Source organism: Grammomys surdaster, unplaced genomic scaffold, assembly GCF_004785775.1.
Source record: "Grammomys surdaster isolate TR1022 unplaced genomic scaffold, NIH_TR_1.0 259, whole genome shotgun sequence".
Lineage (NCBI taxonomy): Eukaryota > Metazoa > Chordata > Mammalia > Rodentia > Muridae > Grammomys > Grammomys surdaster.
In genome coordinates this window covers 3,019,642-3,038,527 of record NW_021604700.1, presented here as the reverse complement: position 1 = coordinate 3,038,527, position 18,886 = coordinate 3,019,642, and the positions used below count along the sequence as shown (strand labels likewise).

Genomic DNA, 18,886 nt, shown 5'->3' with positions numbered 1-18,886 from the left:
AGCAGAAGCTTCCCTTCTGCTTCTATGCGCTCATGGCTTCCGTTCCTGTTGTCTCTGTTGTACTAGATGGCCTGGGTGTTTAAACTGTGAGGCTTTGCTGGCTTGTGGTCTTGTGTTAACACGTGAGTCAGTAACTAGATAAACAGGTGGAGGAGGCATCTATTCCTCCCCTACTCACTGCACACTGTGAGTGTGGGGCTGAGGACCTCATTAAGAAGACTATAGAACATACTACCAGCATGGAAACCATATGGAATTGCCATATAATCAAAGCAACCCCACTACAGGACACTTCTCCAAAGGAAGTGCACTCACTTAATTACTTACAAGAGAAACCTGAGCTTGCCTGTTCCTGCAAGATTATTTACATTAGACAAGGTGTGAGATTAATGGGTGAGTGGGTTGTAACGGTGTGCTGTATAAATACACAGTGGAATATTGTTCATCCTTAAAAGGAAACTGTTACTTGCAGTAACAGAGACAGAACTAGAGACACTATGTTAAAGGAAATAAGCTAGGCACAGGAAGGCAAATGACACACGCTCTCACTCAGTTGTGGCTGTTTAAAAAGTTGATCATGTCAAAGAGAATAGAGGTTTCTAGAAGTTAGAAAGGGAAGAGGGAAGGTGGCTATTGAGAAGGCATACAATTAGGACCATAGACACTGATGTCAGTTATGCATTTCAAAACAACTAGAGAGGAATATAGAAGTTAGAAACACTCGGGGGATGCCGAGCAGTGATGGCGCACGCCTTTAATCCCAGCACTTGGGAGACAGAGGCAGGCAGATTTCTGAGTTTGAGGCCAGCCTGGTCTACAGAGTGAGTTCCAGGACAGCCAGGGCTATACAGAGAAACTCTGTCTTGGGGAAACAACAACAACAACAACAAAACCCAAAAAACAAAAAAACAACATTCGGGACTAAAATATTTGGTGTGATAGAAATGCTAAGTATCCTGATTAGTTCACTTAAATTATAAACCCGTCTTGACTTACCCTATCCACGAGTAAGTACACACATGTATATGTGCATGTATGTGATCGCTGAGACTCACACTTACATTTACACTAAGGAGTAGAGGTTTTAGTTCTGTGGGAAGGTCCCAAGTACCACACGAGACATTTCTGTATGCTCCCAAATTATTTCGTTATTGTTGTTTATCTGCAATTAAATTTTGTTCAGCGTCCTTTAACTGGCACGATTAGCCTCGCGACAAAATGAGTCCATACCTAAGCAGACAGCTGGTGCTGAGCTTGTGGTCCTGGACCTAGAGTTTTTGTGAGCTTTGGCAATTAGGAACTTGGACACACAGCTCAGTTACTTGGGCAGAATTGTGGATATTTATGGCACGGGAGGTAAGCATGCTCTCCTAGACAAAGCTGAGTTCTGGTAGCAAAAGAGTTGGCCAAAACCACAGCCATGTAGCATTTTTGTGGCCTTGGTATCATGGTCTTGTCAGCAAAGTCATGGGTTCTGATTAAACCCAGATTGAGCTGTTTCCTGTTAGCGTGCTAACCCACAGGGCAGGCTCAAGACTCCTTGTCTGGCTTTCCAAGTCTGACTTACTAAACACTGTCTGCCAAGGGCTCCACCCTTGAAAATAAAAACTTCAATTAGAAGTTATTCAGATAATACAAGAATAGGTTCTGAAATTCCTTAAAAGAATTATGGACCTATGAACTCTTTCGCTGCAAAAAAATGAAACTTTTTAACATTTTAGTTTATCCAGTTTGGTATATGATATCTAAATTTTTTTCATTTATTTAACTTGTTTAGGGTGTGTGTATGTATGTGTATCTGTATGTGTGTGTATGAATCCATTTATGTATGTATGTGTGTACCATGTATGTATGTGGAGGTTAGAAGACAACTTCCGGGAGTCAGTCAGTTCTCTCCTCCCACCATGTGGGTCTGTGGGATTGGTTTTTAGGTGGCCAGTCTTGACCACCATCACCTAAACTCACTGACCTATCTTGCTAGCTCAGTGGATATGTTTTTATATTTCATTTCTATACAACTTCACTTCAGAATAATTCCAGCAGTTAGCAGATAATTCTCTTTTTTGCTTGTTCATTTGCTTGTTTTGTGAGAATGTACTGTTTGAATATTGCTCAGTTAAAACTCACCTAAAATCCTAGCAAAACAAAAAGTATGGTCTGACTCATGACAGCAAGCAGCCTTTAGTGTATTCATTAAGAGTATAGAATATAGAAGCTTCATAGAAACCAGTAAGCAAATGCGCCAGCCCCAACCTTCATCGTTGAGGTTTGTGAGAATGATTCCAGCCCATGGCACGGTTCTGTATTTCACTTTCTGCTACTGCTGCTTGCTCACTTCATTCATAAATAATAATCCTCCACATCTGAGCATCGAGCACATTCTACTAAGGGATCTCTCAAGTCACCCGTGCTTCTTCCTGATGTACAGATACAAACGCTGAGAAGCAAGAACCAGTCAGGACACAAAGAAGCATCCTGCATGCAGAGTGAGAGAGGCTGGCTAGAGCAGCCATTCCATTCCCCAGGGAGTGCCCTGGCAGCCTGCCAGATCCGCTCTCTGGCAGGAAAAGGGACCCATGTGGTCAAGTCCTCCAGCAAGCACTTTTCTCTGTGTTTGAGTTCTTGGCCACATCAATATCAGTGAAAAATCAGTTCTTTTAAGTCAGCATTACTTTCAGTAAGAAAAGGTCTTGTTGGAGTGGGGTTTGCACTTCAAAGTAAGGTGAGACTCATCACATTACAAAACTGCTCAGTAAGGGAGCCCTGGCATATCACAAAGTAAGGAAGTGTGTTCTAAGATTAGAGCCTGACCATTCCTACCAACGGAGAAGCCTTGCCTTGTGCCCGTAACACTTGGCATTAAATATTTTTTAATAACTTGTATATTATTATGTAGGTAGATAATTATCTTGACAGTCTTTTGAAGTACAAAGCAAAAACTACAAAACGTCCTTATGTTTTCAGTCTTACATTAAGAGAGATCAAAGAGATACAGGTATTTTTAGATAAATATCTTTATTGTATTTAAAATTTAATTTTTATACTTTATTTATTTACTTGTTTGTTTATTGAAAAAGAGTCTCACTTTGTATCTAAAGCTGGTCTGGAATATACAGTGTAGCTCACACTGGCCTTGAACTTACAGCCATCCTTTGTTGTCAGCCTGTGGATGACTGGGCATATTGTAGGTGTGAGCCATTAGGCCTGGCTAATTAGCATTATATTTTATATTGTCTTCACTTAGATTTTTCTTTCAAAGTATAAAGCAGTAAAATGAAGTATGTCTTCGGTGCACTGCAGTTCATTACTAGGTCTTGTAAGAGGCTCACAGAATAAAAGGGAGTGGACCTGGAAAGGCGGTGTGTCATACCTACTTGGTAGAGTTTAATGTCGTGTGTGAACACATTGAAGGCTAAGAAAGTCAGCAGTAAAGAAATGTCTGTAGTCTCTGAAGGTAACAAAACAAAGCAGAACAAAACAACCGAGTCTTTTACAGTACACACTCAAAGCAGTGATGTGTGTAGCGTTTACAAATGTAATCAGAGTGTGAGACCATACATCTGTCACTCATTGTTTCTGCTTTAAGTGGAACTTGTGGGGACAGATGGACACTGTGGCTTACTTGTTGCAAACCAAGTGCGGGGTGAGAAGAGCACCCAGACCTTGCCCTGAACCAACGGTCCTAAGAGCCCTACAGAAAAGCTTCTGTTTTTCCTGCATTAGACCTATGTCTTTGGAAAATTTTTAAGTTTTTTTTTTGGTTTTTGAGACAGGGTTTCTCTGAGTAGCCCTGGCTGTCCTGGAACTTACTCTGTAGACCAGGCTAGCCTCGAACTCTCGAACTCAGAAATCCACCTGCCTCTGCCTCCCAAGTGCTGGGATTAAAGGTGTGCGCCACCACCGCCCGGCCAATTTTTAAGTTTTTATTTATGTGTATGTATTCTGTTTGTGTTTGTGTGTGTATGTGTGATGTACACACGTGTGTCACATGTGTGTTTATGCCTCAGAGGCCAGATCCCCTAGAGCCTGAGTCCCAGGTGGTTGTGAGCTGCCTGCCTGACATGGGTTCTGGGAGAGCAGGAAGCATGAACTGCTGAACAATCTCTCCAGCCTCAGCCTTAGAAACTTAAAAACATTAAGTAAGAAACAAAGCCATGCACCTCAGACACTGTGGTCCTTGCATCAGTTCCTATCAGCAGCTAGACATGGTGACATGAAGCTATTCTAACCTAAAAGTGGTTGCTACCATGGGAGTCTTTCTGAAAGCAATCCCTGGGTTAATTTTTTTCCTGAAGTTTAACTTCTGACAGGGCCAGAATTCAGTAGCCACAACTGTCATCATTAGAGATTCGTATCTTGTCACTCTGATTTCTGTATATATGTATTTCAGTTTAGGACTTTAGACAGTCAATATTGAGTAATTCAATTTATAGTTCAGATGAACTGCCTGGTAGTTTTTTTGTACCAGTGAGAATCTTTGCACCAGTAAGGCTAATTATTTGCTTTGGAAACAGATTTACTGCAGAGCTCTTCCTGGTAGGTCAGCATCCATGAAGGAGTTCAACTTGGAAAATTACATCTGCATGTAATTTGCTAGGCATAAATTTACTGAGAATGCCAGGCACACCCTTATTTTTCTGCAGTTTGATTCTCTTCCCTCAGCCTCAGTTTTGAAGCCTTTCACATTTTATAGCTAATCTTTCCACATTATGGTTTATGTGTGTTAATGTATAGTGATATCGACTGATAACTGTAGGCTTGCTTTTCTGTGCTAGCTGTTTCTCATAAGTACTTATCCTTTGATGTTTGCAGATTTCCCGAGAGCAGGGCCGTGCACCCATCACGCTTTCCACTGCTCCCCTGGGATAAGCCCCACGCCTTGCAGAGCAGGTGTTTCTCACCCAGTTCCCTTGGTTCCTGGCAGTGTGAAAGTAGAGTGCACATCCTGTCTGTGACTGAAGGCTGTCGGATGGATGATGTTTAAGTCTCCATAGGGCACCATGAAGAACAGGCTTCCTCCATCCCTGATCTTTCAAGCTGTGACCATAATGTCAGTTGGGTCACATAAACACTATGCTGTGTATGTGTGTGTAATATATATTATATATGAATATATGTGTGCATGTATATGATATATATATACATATATATATATAAATAAATAAATTTATACATATATATATAAATAAATAAATAAATTTGGAACAATCAGATTTCCAGAACTAGTATGTATTGACTCTTCTGCATACTATGATAGACACTGTTTTTAAAAATGAGATTGAAGACATATCTTTAACAGTACAAAGAGGATCAGATAGTAGACAATTTGCTAATCTCCAAACTGTGACGAACAACATCTTTGATAAAGTACTGCCATCGCCCTTGCTGTAACTAGGGGTGTAAGGGGAAGCCATTGTGTAGCTGTGAAGGAAGAATCTCTCCTTCTTCAGAAAGAATTGGCCGCCACCTCCACACACTTGCCCACATGGCCACCATTCTGCCACATTGAATGGATTCACACAGTGTGAATTCACAGGCGTGCACACTGGCTTACAAGACTTTGAGAGAAGCTGCAGGAGAGCAGACTGAAATTCTAACTATTTCAAGGTTTTCAGTTTTACATCAGGGAGTGATGCCATCTGATGCTAATAATAAATTTGTCCCATAGGTTGAAGGGGACCAGCTGCCTCCAGGACACACCGTCAGTCAGTACGAGACCTGTAAGATCAGGACCATCAAAGCTGGCACACTGGAGAAGCTTGTGGAGAACCTGCTGACAGCCTTTGGGGACAATGACTTTACGTATATCAGCATCTTCCTGTCGACATACAGAGGCTTTGCCTCGACTAAGGAAGTGCTGGAGCTGCTGCTGGACAGGTAAGATCTAAGGGGGATGTCGGGGGTGGGGGGGTGTGGAACCGAAGGCTGTGCCCAGGGAACACAGTGTCCCTCTGAATCAAGGCCACTCAGAAGTCTGGGAAGAAGGAAGACGGAGTGATTAACTAGAAAAGCAAACCTTTGGAACGAGTGTCATGCAGAGCGTCAATTACATGGTCTGTTTCTAGGGTAAAGAAATCCCATCCAAAACGTTTATAAAGGCTGAATATGGTGGTACATCCTTCTAATTTTAGTATTTGGGAAGATGAGCCAGCCTAGACCACATAGCAATGCTTTGTCTCAGAAGCAAAAGCAAAAACAAAGAAAAACTAAGTCATAACCTGTAAATGAAAAAAAAATTAAAAGTAGGTATTATAGACATAAATTCAACTAATTTATAACTTTCAGTTTCTGTTTGCTACTCCTAGTTTCAAATTTGATACAGATTAATTTTTAATTTTTATAATTTCTATACAAGTACTCAGGCAGCCAGGCATCTCCTTGCTCTGAGGACTGAGTGTGTTCATGTGTGTGATCTGTAGGAAGACGTTGGCGAGTCGGGGCTTCGGCGGTGGCAGTCAGGATTGTCAGCAATCACTGTGGAGTCAGTGTTTATGGGCATGTGTGTGAGTGATGTCCGTGCTCCCTGTGGTACGGAGCAAGTGCACCTCAGCAGTGTACACTGTGACTCACACAGGACAGTCTTTGTTTCCTCTTTACCTTTGTTTTATTTATCACTTTGTAAACATATCATTATGTTGACTTAGTCCTTGGACAAAGAAAACTGTCAGCCAAACAGTTGTTTTAGGATCCTGAGACTCCTCATTCAGACCCTTGTAGTCTGGGGTTTCCTGTCTAAGGAAGGAAGTGGGAGCCAGTGCTTTTGTTAGGCTTGTTTTGTGTGTGTGTGTGTGTGTGTGTGTGTGTGCACGCGCCTGTACATTTATTCAATTTTAAAGGAATATGCAATCATGTTGAAAATGTTAAAAATTCCTGTATGATGGAAAGTATAAAAAGAAATATTAAAATTTTCTCAAATTGCTGTCTTTCTCAAGGAACACTTTAGGTTTTGAAATATAAATTTCATATTCCCACGAAAAAGTTTTCTGTATTTACGTTCTTAATATACAGCGCGTCATCGATACTGTCTTTAGAGACATATTCGCTTGTCAGAAGAGTTTGTAGAGTATGTTGTACAAGGGCCGCAGGCTGGGCAGTAGTGACAGCCCTGCCTGCCTATGTGGACTCCCAGCACGTATTATATAATACAACGGAATCAATCAGAGTAACAAAGTATCCCACAAGTTTTATTTTACATATTTATCCATCTTGGAGGTATTTGAGTTCATTCAGTGAATCAGCATTTTCAAAAGGCTTATAATAGTGGCTACCATATTTAAAGTACAGGAATTATGAGTTATTATTTCCAAATAAGCCCACACAGGTAGGTTTTCTAGCTCTTCTTTTAGAGGGTTCCTAGTACTTAGTGAGTTGATGATTTCATGGACAAAGAATTAAACACTTTTTAAGTTTTTAAAATTGGGCCGGGCAGTGGTGGTGCACACCTTTAATCCCAGCACTTGGGAGGCAGAGGCAGGCGGATTTCTGAGTTCGAGGCCAGCCTGGTCTACAGAGTGAGTTCCAGGACAGCCAGGGCTACACAGAGAAACCCTGTCTCCAAAAACAACAACAACAAAAAAGTTTTAAAAATTGTTTTGAAAAATTTGTGAGAACAATACCACAAGGATCATCTTTATACATAAGCATGCTTTCTTAATGGCGAGATTCCTATAGTATAATTTCATGGAAGAGTAACTACACCAGGATATAAGGATTTAAAAGCCTGCCATCTGGACCTCCAGAAGGTTGCACCAGCCACAGTGCTGTTCTGAGCACTCCCTATCACAGGCCACACCCTCCCCAGCTACAGATGGTCTCCTCTGCAGTCTTTACCTGATCTGTCCATTGAAGAATAGGTCCAGGACTCAAGCTTCTCATGTTTGTGAGTAGCGTTTGGTTCAAAAACCATACCATTAGTTGGGTGTGAACTCCTCCTATTCTATACTCTTTTCCTTTGAACTATTTTGATCTAATTATTAGTCATCAAATTATAATTCTTTGTGTACTAAAGACATTCAATTTTTTTTTGCTTATAATTATATTGGGAATATTTTTCCTAATTTGTTCTTTGATTTTAAAGTCTGTTCATTAAGAATTGGTATATAACTTTTATGTAATATTTCTGTCTGTCTTCAGAAAGGCTTTGAATAAACAACTTTCTATTCCAGGTTAAGGTTATTGACAAGAGTAGTGTTTGTTAGCTTTCTGTCCCTGTGACACATACCTGACATAATCAACTTATGAAGGGAGAGGGTTGCTTTTGGGCCCAAAATTTTGGAGGTTTCAGTCTGTGGTGGATCGGCCCTGCTGCTTTTAGTCCTGTCACAAGTGAGTGTATCATGGTGGGAATGTGCTGAGGAGTAGAGCTGCTCGCCTCTGAGTACAGAGTAGAGAATAAAGGCTGAGCTTTTATACTCTCCTCTCAAGGGGACTAAAGACTGCCAAGTAGGAAATGCATGTAAAGGGTCCACCGCCTCCCGCTAACCCCACCCTGGGGGCATCAGACCTTTAACACCGAGACAGTTGGGGGTACAAGATCCTAAACATTGGGTCCATGTTTTGTGGGCACACACACAGAAATGATTGGCTCTGTGTTCACATTCAGGGATACTTGTGAAGTATATATTCTTTAGGGTACACTGATCTGTCCACAGTGTCCTGTGCTGCGACATAGAGATCTGTGTTATTTTCTGCATGACAGTACTTGACAGAATATTAAGCCAGGACTGAAATGTGAGTGTGGTGGGTCTTTTTTTAAAATCATGGTTCTTATGTAATAGTTCATATGGGTAAGTAGAAATTGGAAAATTATGGGAAGTTTCTCTTTTCAGTACTTCATAGCTGTAAAAAGATGGACCCTGGTAGCTGTTGGCAGTCAGTATTCGGAAATGAAATTCTCTTACAAGTTCACTTTGAATCAGTGACCTCTTCTCCATAGGAGGTAACGTCACTGATAATAGCCCACAGATGTCCACAGTGTGTAAAGGGGTGCACGTAAGCTCCAGCTGTCTGTCTTAAAGACTGGACACACACACACCAGGAAATAGAGTGTTTAGTCTATAACTTTTTATTTGGTGATTTTTTAAAAAAACATCTATTCTTTGTTTTACGGATAGAATCATTGGGTTTTTTTTTTTTAAAAAAAAACACTAACTGGATAACAATGATTAAGTAGTAGATCCAATATAAATTCAGATTGCATTGAATTCAAACTATCATTTGAAGTATAGCTGAATGAAGAATTAGGATTTAGTCTGTGTCATGTGAGTAGGCTTAAGGCTGGCTTTGAGTGTGATCTCAGAGTTCAGTCCATTGCTTGTTTCTGCAGTTAGGGCGGAATACCTGTGTAATGTAATATGCAGCAAGCATTCTGCAAGACATCGAATAGACAGGACTCAGAAATGATTTAGTCTCTGCCCTGAGGTAGTTCAGAGCTGCTTTACTCTGAGCTGATGGTGCTTAAATTCTGGGGCTCTTCACTTGAGGCTCTTCCTCATGACTCTACCCTCTCAATTTTATATTCTGTTCCCTTGTGAGAACCTCTCAAATTGCAAAGGCCAGTTCCATCAGACGTAGACCCACCCCTCAGAACAACATTTTCCTGCAAAAGATAAGGCTGGCATGTATGTACTAAGTAAGTCATTATACAAGGTGGTATAGAGTTCTACTATGTGCTGGTCGAGAAGTTCAGTTATTTTGCTTTCTCTGCAGAAATTTAACCTTGTCTCTGTGTGTGCCAACCTCAACAGGAATACTTCTTCCTCACCTCATTTCTTACTCATGCTGAAATCTTGTGGCCCTGTTTCGGTCTCCACTGAAATCCAACTGTAGATTCTGTGAAATGCTATGTTCCTAATTGGTTGTTAATTGTGCAAACTCACCTATTCTGAAGAGCCATTGGAAACACCATTTTCACACCGATAGGTTGTTAGGCTTGTTTGTGAGTCTCAGACAGAATTTTTAAGATATTTCTTTTGGTGTCTTCAGTGGCCTGTGAAGGAACGTTGAGAGCTGGTAGCAGTATGTGCTAATCCTGTAATAACCAGACAAGAATAGATGCATGCAGCTGCTGCTGTGTTCGTGTCCCACTGGAGTCTGGCTTATGTGAAGTCAAGCTTTGATTTCCCTTAAGACTTCCAGTTGTGGCTTATCGTGTATGGGACTGTTTACTTTCTGGGATTTCTTTAATCTGTTCATAGTTTTGTTTTTTTCCTAGTTTGGGTCTGTGTGATTGACAAGTAGTGTTTTGAAGTCATGAATAGCTAATTCCATGTTTACTTTATCTTTTATTTATCCTTTATTGGGGTGATCGGTAACTCACAAGGGCTCCTGTTTGCCGTGCTTTTTGCCATTGCCCAGACTTAGGTTTTCTTTGCTTCCTTTTAACCTAAGAGGAAGTTATTTAATTAGGGGTTGACTGTGTTGGGCTCTGAGATTTTATTTTCTCTAATGTCAAGAATCCATTTCACTCAGAGAAGTCTGTGTAAAGCCCCACCCCACCATTTAAAGAAGCCGAGGAAAGGATAGCACTGAACATGCGCAACCTCAGGGGTCGGCAGAGGCTGGCTTCAGCGAGTGCTCTTCAGTGAGAGCTGAGAACAGCCCACAGAGGTGCAGACCCTTCTGTTTTCAGACAGTCTTGCTTTCTCTGATAGCTAAGTTAGCAAATGGTAACATCATGACAAACAGGGAGAGGCAGGTCTTCAGAAACCCTGGCCAGGCCATTCTCAGCCCTCAGGTTAGTGTGGAAAGCAGTAAGTTCTCATGCATTGCAAGCGAATTCCCTCAGAAGACTCTTGGGAAGCTTAAAGGTGGAGAAGCTATGAACGGAGACAAGGCAAATCAGTAGGTTTTTGAACGAATTCTACTTCCCGTATCTGCTTGCCATGTGTTTTCACAAACTTTATCTCACACCATTTGTTTATTACAACTCTGTGCTCACAACTGAGAATCCAGTGGGTTAAACAAACATTCAGTGGGCAAGCAGCAGAGGAGAGATCAAAGCTCAAAGCTTCCCCGTGTGATTCAGACCCTCTTTTCCAGTATGCCCAGTACCTCCCATGCTAACTCATAAAGAAAGGGCGACTGGGGAAGCCTTCTTAGTCATCTTCCTGGCTGCTTCCTCATTTCATTTTCCCTGGAAATGATATTTCACAAACTTGGGAAATCCACTACAGCAGTACTCTCGGTTGCCAACTCTGAAGTTGCTTATCAGCTGTTTAATGCAAAATGCCTACACACAAGGCACTGTGTGAAAATGGCACTGGGCCTGCCACGGTTCCCACCGTCTTGAATACGTAATGTGTGCTGGTAGACAGGAACACTCATCAAGCCAGCTTACAAAAAGATGCAAATAGTTCAAACTGCTGTGACCCTCATGCCGGTAAGTCCAACACTTGGGATGCTGAGGCAGAAGAATAACTGTGAGTCTGAGATTGGCCTGGGATACAGAGTGGGACCCCATCTCAACCTCGTCTTACCAAGATGTTTTAAATTTACTTGGGGTGGGCGGAGTTTTCCTTAGGCCAAATATACTTCCTGCTTTCAGAGTTTTTGGATACTTTTTGGAAAAAAGCAACTTTTTCTTTCAGTCATGAGATTTGTGTTAGGCAGGTACAATGGTTGAGTAGGGCATAGGAATTTTTAAAAAAATTAGATTTATTTCCAGTTTGTACTCTGCAATACTTTTAAATGTCACCCAGAGTCTATGTGATAGAGGCTTAGATCCTAGTGAGGTATTGTTGGGGGTGGGGGAGGGAGCCTACAGATGAGCCATGGTGACATGTCTCCAGATCATTTGGGATATGCCTTCACAGGGAACAGGGAGCCTCAGTCCCTCCTATTCGGCTTTTTCTCTTCCAGGCTATGAAAAAGCAGGTTTGCTCCTCCATGCCTCCCACTGTGATGTGCCACCTTGCTCAGACAGTCAAAAATAACAGGGCTAACCAAGCATGGGCCCAAATTGAGCCAAAGTAATTTTATTCTCTTTGTAAATCGATTAGCCCAGATATTTGTTACAGTGAGAGAAAGCTAACTGACTGGCTGGCTAATCCATACTCCTTCCTGGTTTTTAATCCTCTCAGAGTTGGGTTCTGTAGGCATGCAATGGTAATATAAAATAACACTTTGGTTGTAGGGTCCTGTGTCTTGTTCCTTAACCACACAATGGTACTATAAGGTAACACTGTGGTTGAAGGCTTCTTCTGTGCTTTGACTTGATAGTGATGGGAAAATTTACAACTGGAGAATATGACTGGTATTTTCCTTTCTCTGTGGCGTTTGTGATGATCTTAAATTCCCACATTTACTTTGTGTATTCTTGGACTGCCACACCTCCAAGAGGAATGATGCTTGTAGCGGGAGGGGGCGGTGTAAGGAACACTGCCTAACAAACAGATATGATATTCACGTCTGCTGGAGTGTCTGCAAGATGTCACTGTGGATGCCACTCAGATTGTGATCATATCTACCAGAAGAGTCTAACCTGTCTGCTGAGTGTACTGTCTTATCAAGGCAGTGAGGACTAAGATATGTTCTTAGTGAAAAAGAAAAGAAACAAAACTGTGCCTTTGGCAGCTATGAACTGGTAGTAGTAAGTTTTGTAAAAAGTGTGCCGAACAAATCCATTCAGTTCTCAAACGCCTCCATAGAAGCAGCTGGCTAAGGATGTGTGAAGTACAGTATGTCCCAAATGACTTCCTTAAAAATAACCAGGCTTTCATTTAGTCCTGAAGTTAAACTATGCAGTCGACAAGTAGTCTTAGGTTCCTGCTAGCGTGTGTTGCCCACAGAAGGCAGGAGATCCTTTGCTGTGTGTTCCTTCTGGAGGTGGCAGGGTGTCTAGTACCCTTTCTCTGTTCTTTCTCTGGAAAGAGGCTCTCAGTGGGCAAAGCTGTAGGAAGCGGGTACTGGAGCGGCTCAGGTGTAACTTTCTTAGTACCAGTCGTGGCTTTTCTAACCTTCTGCTTGTCTTAAGAGTACAAAATTCAGCTTTCATCCCTGCTGTCAGAAGTTTTTCAAAATGATGATGTTGGTTTTAGTGACTATTCTCCCGGGCTCCGACGGGACCAAGTGGAAAGAAGGAGTCTCAGTGTTCATAAGCCTTCTTCCTCTGATATGTGAGGCTGGAGAGACTTAATGGCCTGTGGGCTTCTGGGTGCTCATTCTGCTGATACAGTGCAAAAGCCTTTCAGGAAATCTCAACATTGCTTTGTTTCTTTGTTTCTTGTCTAGCTTAAAATGCAAACATCCTGGATATCCTGATAAGGATGGCAGTTTCTTAGTAAAAGATGGACATTTCATTTTTTAACTTTTTAAAAATAGTAGATAAGTTTAAATATCTAGGTCTGGGTTTTGATAACTCCTTGGGCAAAGTTAAAGCCTTTGGGTGTGTTTTGTCTTAGAAAAAAAAAAAAAAAGACAAGTTGAAGTGAAGTTGGTCCTGTGCTATGAGAGATGAGGTTATTGATAATGTAGGTGAGGGGACCACGGGAAGCTGTGGGCATCAAAATGTCTACTGCATAAAAAAGGCAGCTTAAAAAGTTGTAGGTCCATCTTTTTATGAAGTGTTCATTTCCTTGCTCTTGCGTGTTTTCTCATATTGAGAACTATTTAGCTCACAGAACTACAGAAGATACACCTTTGTAATGATTTACACATCCATCTGTGGCAGGCAGAGATGGAGGAAGGAGGGCATGAGTCCTTGTGAAAGTGGTTTCTTAGAGCACGTTGAAAGGAACATGGTCCAGCTGACAGCTTGCTTTTCAGTTCCCTGAGGCCCATGCTGGACTTCAGACCAATGTACTTTTTAAACAGTCAGGTTGGAACCTACTGAATCTGAGGCAGTTTGTTATAGCAGCAATAGCTAAGAAACAAGGACATCTTAAAGAGATTGTCTCCTAAAATCTCATGTTCCTGGACTCAGGAATGCCAAGGGTCAGATGTGTACCCTCTGCCTTTGTTTTTAGGGCTGTGTGCCTGATTATCTGTGGTCTCACAGCTCAGAAATCACCACCAGAACCCTGAGCCTCTGCAGACAGGCACTGTTACTGTTTTCTCCTGTAACTATGCCAGTTCCCTTGAGTTAACCAGAAAACTTTAATCTGGTACTGTTTTAGAATTACCTCTAACCATAATCACATGAGGGAAACTGGGAATAAGTTCTGTCCTTGGCTACTTTGATTTGGTAATTCAATTGATTTTTTTTTTTTTTTTACCAAATGGACCTATATCCCACTCAGCTGAACTGTGGGAATTGTCTGTGGAACACAGGAGACTGCAGAGTCCTGATCCGTGGGGCAGTAGTGGAGCTCTGCTAACGCAGGCACTGAAGGGAGGGATGCTGTCAAAGGCTTGGAGTCATGTTCTGACCCAGCTTTCTCTTCCTGAAGTAGAGTTTGTAAGACCTGAGATACAAAGCCTGTCAGCTTTCCTTCCCGACGTAGCAAAGCGGCAGGGCATGCAGGATACAGGATACATTTACCTTTTCTTTTTTTTAAAATCTGAGAAGAATATTGAATTCCTTTAAATATTCTTTTTAAAGTATGTATATATTTGGAAGTTAGAAAACTGACAAGAACTTGAAAGACAATGTGGATATTCTGAGTGGTAACTGGAAAGTTTTAAATTTAACTCATAATCTAAAGCAGTAGTTTTTGACTGTTTTCTAGCAATTGGTTAAAAAAAAAAATAAGTAGATCACAAACTCCTTTAAGAGTCTGCTCAGGGTCCTCAGGGATGGCCCGGTAAGTCAGAGCACACACGAGTGCAGGGCTTAAGTGTGAATCCCAAGCATCCACTCAAACATCAGAGTGGCCACCCCGCCTATAGCCCCAGTGCTATTGGGGTGCCAGCCTCTCTCCAGATTCAGTGAGAATCCTTGGCTCAGAGAATGATAGAGAATGACTCCCCTACCCCCCCACACCCCCGTGAACCCTCTTTGTCTCTGGCCTCTGCATACTTGTGTATGTACCTGCACACGTAAAAGTGTGTATACCTCACTCATACTTACACACATACCCCGCCCCCAGAAGAGACTACTTGCTAACACTGGGATCTTTCTTTAGAAGAAAAAACTGTTGATAATACTAAACTTATTCAAGGATTCTGGCTTCTGTTTCTCCAAGCAGAGGATACCTAGAATATGTCCTCCCCGACCCCACCACCATGGCTTATCCTTTCCCCTCCAGTAACTAACTTCACAGTGGGAAATGCACTTTTCCAAGATAGCCGAAGTGACCATGACCTAGTTCTTTGTCAGACCTGGGAGGTGGGAGTGCCTCCCAAGGAGGCATTATTCAGGGTGCTTCAAAACAATCCCGTCTGGTCTGTGGGAAGCAGTGCAAAGCCTTCTGAGGCTTCTCGTGAAGTTCCAGACAACTGTTGGCTGCTGCATGCCTGGCGTTCTCCCGAGTGAAGGTTCTGGGCATTTCTTTCATGGCTTACAGCTTGAGTTCTTGTGGGTCAGTGAAAAGATGCCCAAGTGTTCTGAAGCTGGGATTCATTCAAAGACTCCCAGAGGGCTTTAAGTCAACAGCTTCCTGTGTGGTCTCTTCTTCCTTCGCTTCCCCCTCTGTCACTCACTGTTCCCACCAAGTATCCCCTTCTTCCTCTGCCCTTCCTAGGCTTTCCTTTATTCATAGCAGGAGAAGGTAAGCTAATCCTTGATTGTGTTGACTGTCTACTACACCAGGCCCAGGGCTGTAGCAGGAGGCAAGAGAGGAGTAAAACCCAATGTCGTCTGATGTGCCAGGCCATCCTGACCTCCATGTTTGCCCAGGCCTCACTTCCTATCTGCTCTGTTCTTCACTCTGCCGATGTTCAGGCATGCAATATACCGTGTGTGTGTGTGTGTGTGTGTGTGCGTGCGCAGTGTGTTGGCAAGGGTGTGTGATGGCATGCAGAGGAGGATGTTAGGTGTCCTTCTCTATCCACCTCATTCCCTTGAGACAGCGTCTTTCGCTGAACCTGGAGGTAGCTCCAGTAATCAGTCTTTCTGTCTCCGTCCTCCACTGGAGTTATAATTGTGTGCAGCATGCCCAGCTTTTCACATGGCCACTAGAGACTTGAACTGAAGTCACCATGGTCATTTAGTAAGTACTTGTACCCCCTCAGCCATTTCCTTAGCCCCAGTGATTTATTCTTAATGTCTAGAATAGTAAGTACCTGGGCACAGTCCTTAATAAACAGTCCTCATCCAATGGTGACTAAAGCAGTCCAAGAATGAGCCCATGAATGAGTGAACAGGGTCTGACATCGTAAAATGAACAAGTAGTTAGGACCTTCCTTAGAGCATGTGTGGGAAGGCAGTGACTTAGCGCTGGGCCCAGGGCTGCCTGCCAAGGTTCAAATCCCTATTCCACCTGCCAGTGATGTCGTCCAGGCTTCATTACATAAGCTTTCTGGGTCACACTTTATCTCTCTGTGAAATTGGAAGAGTGATAGCACTCTATAGGGTTATGGGAATCGAGTGAAGCTACCCACCAAAAGCAGTCGGCACAGCTCCTGGCACATAGCAAGTTACCTGTTACTACCAGTGGCTCATTTGCCAGCGTCAAGCAGGGCTCACAAAGTTCTTTAGGATGACTGCATCCTTGTCTGCTTCTGTTGAGACTTCCCTGTTGGAGCACAGGTATGAGATGGTTCTCTCTATAGAGATATGGTGTCTGTGGACAACTTAGGACTTCTCTGAACTACCAATAGCTGTCATCCCTCACTTGAGATACATATTAAATACTTCGCTCAGATGGGTTTCAAATAAACTCCTTGAAAGTGGCTCTTCCATATTTAAACATTTTGTTTTGTTCTTTCTCTTATTCAGGTAATTTTTAGGTTACAGTAAATAATTCCTTACAGCTATACTCTTCAAGGCATTTGTAAGTCTTTCTTTTTGCCTGATGACAACATGAGAAATCCATGTCAAAAGTCATCTGGCAATGTGGATTTCAGTGTAAGTTTTATAAAGAAGGGCACTTGCTCCGTGGTAAGCCCAAGGGAGTTGAGCTTTGATCTCCAGCCCTAAGGCAGCTTTGTGGAAATTGGAGCTGACATTGTTGACGGGTGTGTCTGTAGCTTTTCTGTTGCCACTAATTAAGCACACACACGTTCTGTTTACCCTCTTGGAGAAGAAGAAGTGAACTTGACTTTGATTTTTGATGGGAAGCTGTGAGCAGGTTCAGGGAAACATCAAAGAGGCATCCTCGTCTGGTAAAACCAACTCTGACATGCACATTAAAGCACTCTCCCTTCCAAAGCTGGATACATTTTGTTTTTCTCTTAGAGCATTACTTCTTCATAATGATAAGAAAAGGGCAAGAGCAGGCAGTCACCGCTGCCTAGTGCATTCAGTTCTAGAAAGTTCTCGCACCCTTTGTCCTTATAACAGTACATATACCTTTGGGGTTTCATACTGCTAATACTTCCAGGATATCTTTTATTTATTTTTTAATCTTAAAACTTTTTCATGTAAATTTTGGATGTTTTGAGTAACTATAGCCAAAGCTCAAAATAAGCTTTTTATGCTCCTAACCCAGTGGTTCTCAATCTGTGGGTCACGACCCCTTTGGCAAACCTTTATCTCCAAAACATTTACATTTTGATTCATAACAGTAGCACAACAGTTATGCAGTAGCAACGAAAGTGATTTTATGTCTAGGAGTCACCTCAACATGAGGAACTATATTAAAGGGTCACAGTGTTAGGAAGGTTGAGAACCACTGTCCTAAGACCATAAAAGACCCTGTGTGCATGGGGGCAGATGGTGCTTTTGCAGTCTCTGAACCAAGTATTAGAGTGATCTGTTGGCCTGTCTGCAAGCATTGTTGTAAGGTACAAAGAGTAGTGGGCACAGAGTCAAAAATACCACTCACCTAAAATGTATGTTCTGGTTGATACCCAACACGACCACACTGCCCTTGTACCATGTTAGGAGACATTACTGAAAGCTGTAGAGAGTAAGGGGGAAGGGCTGGTGTTACAGTTGGGTTGTGTCTTAAACAGGATGTCCAGGGAAGGCCTCACTGATAAGGCAGCACTTCAGCAAAGACCTAAGGGACCCAGCAGCAGATGCAAGAGGCAACTGTGAGGTGGAGGGATGATTGACAGGTTGGTGAGGCAGGTGGAAATCGTGGTCAGGAATGAGTGAGGGGAAATGTGGAAGTTATGGACAGAGCGCAGAGAGAAGATTTCATGGTTTGTGGGAGGTGAGACTTGCCTTTTCTCAGACTGGAATCATGGGAGGAGTCTGAAGGGAGAAGGACCAGGCTCTGACTTCTTTGAACAGAATTGTCTTGATGGGTGGGTAGACACCAGAGATCAGATTAGTTAAATGGCCCTTGAGTTGCTTTAATCTGAAGATGGCCACCATTAGAGGCAGAATAGAAACAGATAAGTGTTTGGAGTCAGGTATGTAGTCAGTGCAGAGCTGGAGATTTCTGCATGGGTCAGATGGAGCAAGATTTGAGCAACTGGACCTTGTGCCCTTCCAACCCTTGCCTGATAATTGACAGCTTCTGGAAGCCTCTGAGTTATTTTCAAATCGTCACCTTGGTCCCAGTTGTGAACTGTGGACAGACACTGGCAGTGGAGAGAAGGAATAGTTGTATAATTTAGCTATTGTTAACGGTAACAGGCAAGATAATGCAAGTTAATGCACATGCACAAGAATGCTCGATCTTTCTTGGCACCGGGGGACAGTGCGCTGTGGCATTGCGTTCTGGGGGAGGAGGTGAGGTAGGTGTTGGTGCCACCCAACTTCCACTTCAGCTCCAAAAAGATCCAAAAAAAAGCAGGAGAAACTAGAGACAAAAAGAAAAAAAAGGAAGATCTGGAAACTTTGAGTGAAAACCTCTGAAAAGAAAGCTATCAGTAAAATGCGTATCTTTTCCTTGAA

General features: G+C 42.4%; 1 protein-coding gene across 3 annotated transcripts in view; it reads left to right on the top strand.

The window, feature by feature from the left end:
• Positions 1-18,886, top strand: part of Rgl1 (ral guanine nucleotide dissociation stimulator like 1) — a 238,338-nt gene that overhangs the window by 162,770 nt on the left and 56,682 nt on the right. For all 3 annotated transcript variants that reach the window (XM_028775720.1, XM_028775718.1, XM_028775719.1), the window contains one exon: positions 5,669-5,877. In XM_028775720.1, the coding sequence (XP_028631553.1) occupies positions 5,669-5,877 (209 nt within the window). The remainder of the gene's footprint in view (positions 1-5,668; positions 5,878-18,886) is intronic.